At 33.2% G+C, this 4,830-nt stretch overlaps 1 protein-coding gene and 1 long non-coding RNA gene across 5 annotated transcripts in view; one reads left to right on the top strand and one right to left on the bottom strand.

The window, feature by feature from the left end:
- Positions 1 to 6: 6 nt before the first annotated feature.
- LOC109581741 (uncharacterized) lies at positions 7 to 3,514 on the bottom strand. Of its 4 annotated transcripts, none has more exons than XR_002184749.1 (6): positions 3,359 to 3,514; positions 2,440 to 2,642; positions 2,312 to 2,392; positions 1,728 to 1,892; positions 196 to 258; positions 7 to 114 (listed from the first exon to the last, which is right to left on the bottom strand). It is a non-coding gene; the product is annotated as an uncharacterized LOC109581741 (long non-coding RNA). The 4 variants fall into 4 exon arrangements; XR_002184748.1 differs by lacking the exon at positions 3,359 to 3,514 and adding an exon at positions 2,814 to 2,935; XR_002184747.1 differs by lacking the exon at positions 3,359 to 3,514 and having other exon boundaries at positions 2,440 to 2,699.
- Positions 3,515 to 3,668: 154 nt separating this feature from the next.
- Positions 3,669 to 4,830, top strand: part of LOC109581725 (kelch domain-containing protein 2-like) — a 3,532-nt gene continuing 2,370 nt past the window's right edge. Inside the window, exon 1 of the mRNA XM_019996088.1 lies at positions 3,669 to 3,681. Coding sequence (XP_019851647.1) covers positions 3,669 to 3,681 — 13 coding nt within the window. The remainder of the gene's footprint in view (positions 3,682 to 4,830) is intronic.

Below are 4,830 nucleotides of genomic sequence, written 5' to 3'. Positions count from 1 at the left end.
GAAAAAAATGTAAAATATTGTTGAGTATCTCTTCCTGGATGTACGAGTACAGTTGTCATAGCAACAGTTATTTTCCTCAGCAACGCTACTGATCTAGCTGTTAGAGTAATTCTTCTATAGAAGGTAGAAGGAGGAAGAGAGAGAGGATCAAGAGAGAAAGAATGGAATGACATCATGAGAAGTAACATGACTTACCCTCTTTGATGAAAAGGAGCATACATTGGGTACCCCATAAGAACAGTAACAGTATACCATAACCTAATGATAACAATAAACAATGTATCATGTAATAAGTAAAAGATAATGCACATAGACATGTACATGTACAGTACATGGATGCACATAGCCTTTGCTTTTTTCAAATTTTTAAAATTCTTGAATTCTTATAACTCAAAAATTATCAGCTCAAATTTTCTACATAGCATAAAGGCATCAATATGTATCAGAATATGGGGGTCATTTTGGATCAATTTTTTTTGAAAAAAGCATTCAAAAATTGGCCTATTTTTTAAAATGCACATACATGTAGCTCGAAAATTATTTGTTGGAAACAGCTCAAACTTTCTAAATATCATAAGGACATCAATATGTATCAAAAAATGTAATAAAAATTTGAGGTGATTTTGGAGCCATTTTTTGCAAAAACCCATGTGCTATAGTACAGGGTATTTTCAAAAAAGGCTGATTTTAAGAAATGCCCATAACTCGAAAAATATTTGTTGGAATCAGCCCAAATTTTCTACATAGCATAAGAAATCAATACGCATCAAAAAAAATGTAATAAAAATTTGGGGTGATTTTAGAGCCATTTTTTGCAAAAACCATGGGCTATAGTACAGGGTATTTTTCAGAAAATGGCTGTTTTTTAAAATGCTCATGACTCAAAAAATATTTGTCGGAATTAGCTCAAACTTTCTACAAAGCATAAAGACATTAATACATATCAAAAAATGTAATAAAATTTGGGGGTGTTTTTGGAGCAATTTTTTGCAAAAAAACCATGGGCTATAGTACAGGATATTTTTTAGAAAATGGCTGTTTTTTCAAAAATGCTCATAACTCGAAAAATATTTGTCAGAATTAGCCCAAATTTTCTACTTAGCATAAAAGATCAATACCTATCCAAAAATGTAATAAAAATTTGGGGTGATTTTGGAGCCATTTTTTTGCAAAAAACCATGGGCATATAGTACAGCGTATTTTTCAGAAAATGGCTGTTTTTTAAAAATGCTCATAACTCAAAAAATATTTGTCAGAAACAGCTCAAATTTTCTACACAGCATAAGGACATCAATATGTATCAAAAACTGTAATAAAATTTGGGGGTGTTTTTGGAGCCATTTTTTTGCAAAAAACCATGGGCTATAGTACAGGATATTTTTTAAGAAAATGGCTGTTTTTTAAAAATGCTCATAACTCGAAAAATATTTGTTGGAATTAGCTCAAACTTTCTACAAAGCATAAAGAAATCAATATGTATCACAAATGTAATAAAAATTTGGGGTGATTTTGGAGACAATTTTTGCAAAAAACCATGGGTTAAAGTACAGGGTATTTTTCAGAAAATGGCTGTTTTTCAAAATGCTCATAACTTGAAAAATATTTGTCGGAAACAGCTCAAATTTTCTACATAGCATAAGAACATCAATATGTATCAGAAAATGTAATAAAAATTGGGATTGATTCAGAAGCAAATATAAAATTAAAAAATAAAATCATAAACTCACTATATTATCATTTCCTCCTGACACCAGTTGCTGATGATTTGGTGACCAGTGAATCCCACAGACCTCCTGGGTGTGGTCTAATAGTCTCCTGGTAGACGTGAGTCCCACTGTAATATTGACCCACTACATACACGTAATATACCACCAGTCCATGACGGGGAACCTCTGAGAGAGACAGTGTAATTGAATTTAATATTTTGTGGTTTATTTACAAAATAGACTCCATAATATTTATTATTAATTTTAATACTTTAACATGTCAAATTTGTATTAAATACGTGTAATGTACATTTACATTGTATTCTAATGCTGTGTAAAATGTTTAAGCTAATACTCATCACTAAATTTTGTAGCTATACGTGTGTACATGCACACATGTCAATAGTGAAAATGTACCAAATTTTGGAAAAAAGAATTTGAGATAAAAGCAACAAAAATTTATTACTATAATTTTTATTCTTCCACATGTTTACAGGGAAACACATTAAAAATGAAAGTGGCTTTGGCTGTTTACAAAAATATTAGGTCACACACATAAATTTAAACTATACAGTATTTATTAAAAGACACATTAATATCCTTACTCAGGAGGTAGCATAGCTTTCATCATCACAACTTCCTTTATGACCACACCTCCCCTCACTCCACCCACTCCTCATCCTTACCTACACAACATCACATGACTATCATCAAAAGTCACATGATCTCTCACTTGTATGGTGACGAGGGGATCTTGAGGAATCGAGGGAGAGGTTGGCCGTGACATGTGGTCTCCTGGTTCTTCAATACAAGAGATACTAGAGGACCAATACTGTTCTTTTCCGGAGGATGTCAGGTCTCATTCATTTAATTAAGTGGAGAACATCAAAGAGAAGATAATGGAGAGACTCAAACCTTCCTAACATATAGGAGAGACTATAATAGAAAGAGAGGGAGGGAGAGATATACATAGAGAAAGGAAAGAAGGAAAGGAATAGAATGAGGGGGAGGAGGGAAAAGGAGGGAAGAAAAATAGAAAGAAGAAAGGGAAGAAAGAAAAGAAACAAGTAAAGAAATGAGAAAATGGAGAGAAAAATATATATGTACATGGTGATAGGAAATGTTTCCTGTTTTTCTATCACTTTTCCTTCAAATTGTGTGCGCCACTGCTTAGGTACAGTTTTCATGGATTAGTAAAGTGTACGAATCAAGTTAGGAAATTAACTGCAAAGAAGCAGCTAAAAGCAAGAAAAACAAAAAAACGTGCTTTACATATGTACATGTATCATTAACTGAAAATAACTATAAATATACATGTACATGGCATGCATGCATGTATCAATGAACAATGTTACGAAGAAAAATTGAGGTAATGCTGTCTATACAGTATAGCTAATAGGAGAAGCACATGAAATAAAAGTTGAGATCCCTCCCTCTCTCTTTCTCTCTTACTCCTCATTATTTCAATTAAGTTCTCTCATTCAATGATTTCAATCTATTCTCTCATCAACAATATTCTGCATGATACAGATACTCATGTACATACATGTATTATGGTACAGTACATGTACATGCATCTATTTTCCGTTCATTTAGTGTATGAATCTGCTCCATACTTACATGTACATGTACATCAAGATGTAGCTACATACCATGAGACACAATCAATGAGACATATCCTCCATCATCAAGAACCCTAGCAAGAACTGCACATCATCATAAGTCATAATAACTGGAGAGAGAGAGAGAGAGAGAGAGAAGAAAACAGAGGTTTAACAAAGCACATAATGAACCATTGAAAAAATTAATGACAGTGTAGTCAATAGTCATCAGTACATAATGCTGGGTGTGGCCCAATGACCTTAATTGTCATTAAAATTATGCAACTAGACTCGACTCTAGCCCTGGCCCTCGACCCCTCGCATGCTTCGTTAAGGCATAGTTAACTTTAGCAACACAAGAATGGCATCTAAAAGTGAGTGAAAACTCATGGTGAGAACCACTAGTCTCTTCTACTTGTATCTCTTTCATTCTCTCACTTTCTTTCAGTACTAGATCTATTATTATTTACTCAGTGTACTATCACCCCTCTCATCTAGGCCTGAGAATATTACGCTCACAATTTTAGTAATTATGCTATGCTACAGTGCCTAATGATTGTTGAATTTTTTTTCAATTGATTGCTATTATTCTCAAAATTATTCTTCAAACATGTTTTTAAGAATTATTCTAGCCATAGTTCAAAAACTTTAAAAAGAGCACTCTTTCCGACATACCGTAATTTTGGAAATTTCCAATTAGAAAATAAATTGGATAGGTAATTTTCATTTTTCTACCTATCCGAAAATTAAGATTATCCAAAAATTTCCCAATATGGTATGCATGTACATAATTCACTGTCAAAAAGAATTTAAAAAGCATTGGTTATCATACTTTTCCTTCATGGACCAAGGATTTGCTTAATATAAACTTATTTTCACAGTCACCAAGGCAAATATGTAGTTCTTTAAAAAAGAGCATGTACATGATAAAATAGGTTGCTGTGCCAGCATTATTCTTTGTGCTCTTGAGGCTCTATTATGCTCAAAAAAATGCCAGCCTAATATTCTCAGGCTTAGGCTCTCATCACTATATCCAATACTCGTTTGTTCTGTAATCTGGAGGCCTTACCTTATTAATAATATGCCTAAAGGTGGGCAGCTTTGTTGCCAGTACCTTTGATGTGGTTGATTGAGTAACAATGCTGCATAGTGGAAAAGCTAATTTAATAGTTATTATGTACTTGCACATGTAAACAAGCACAAAAGATAGGCAAAGATCTGTAACAAGATAACTCTAGATAGGGTGATCCTGTTAAGTGTTCTGCAGCCTTGGGTTTTTGCTATTGAAGTTTCACCATTGATTTTCTTCCTATTTTTGCTAATATTATATTTTGCTAAACCAGAGTCCCCTTGAAAACACTAAAATTTAAGAGTGCAATTAATACCCACCCTAAAGTAAATAGTCCTTGAGGGGAAAGTACAAAGAAGGGTGACCAAGTTCATATTTAATGACTTTACCAGTGAGACTTAGGTCTTTCAATCTCCTCCCACTGATGATGACCCATTAACTCCTTACTTATCAT

This window comes from Amphimedon queenslandica, unplaced genomic scaffold, assembly GCF_000090795.2.
Source record: "Amphimedon queenslandica unplaced genomic scaffold, v1.1 AMPQUscaffold_13422, whole genome shotgun sequence".
Lineage (NCBI taxonomy): Eukaryota > Metazoa > Porifera > Demospongiae > Haplosclerida > Niphatidae > Amphimedon > Amphimedon queenslandica.
This window is presented reverse-complemented; position numbering and strand designations above follow the sequence as displayed.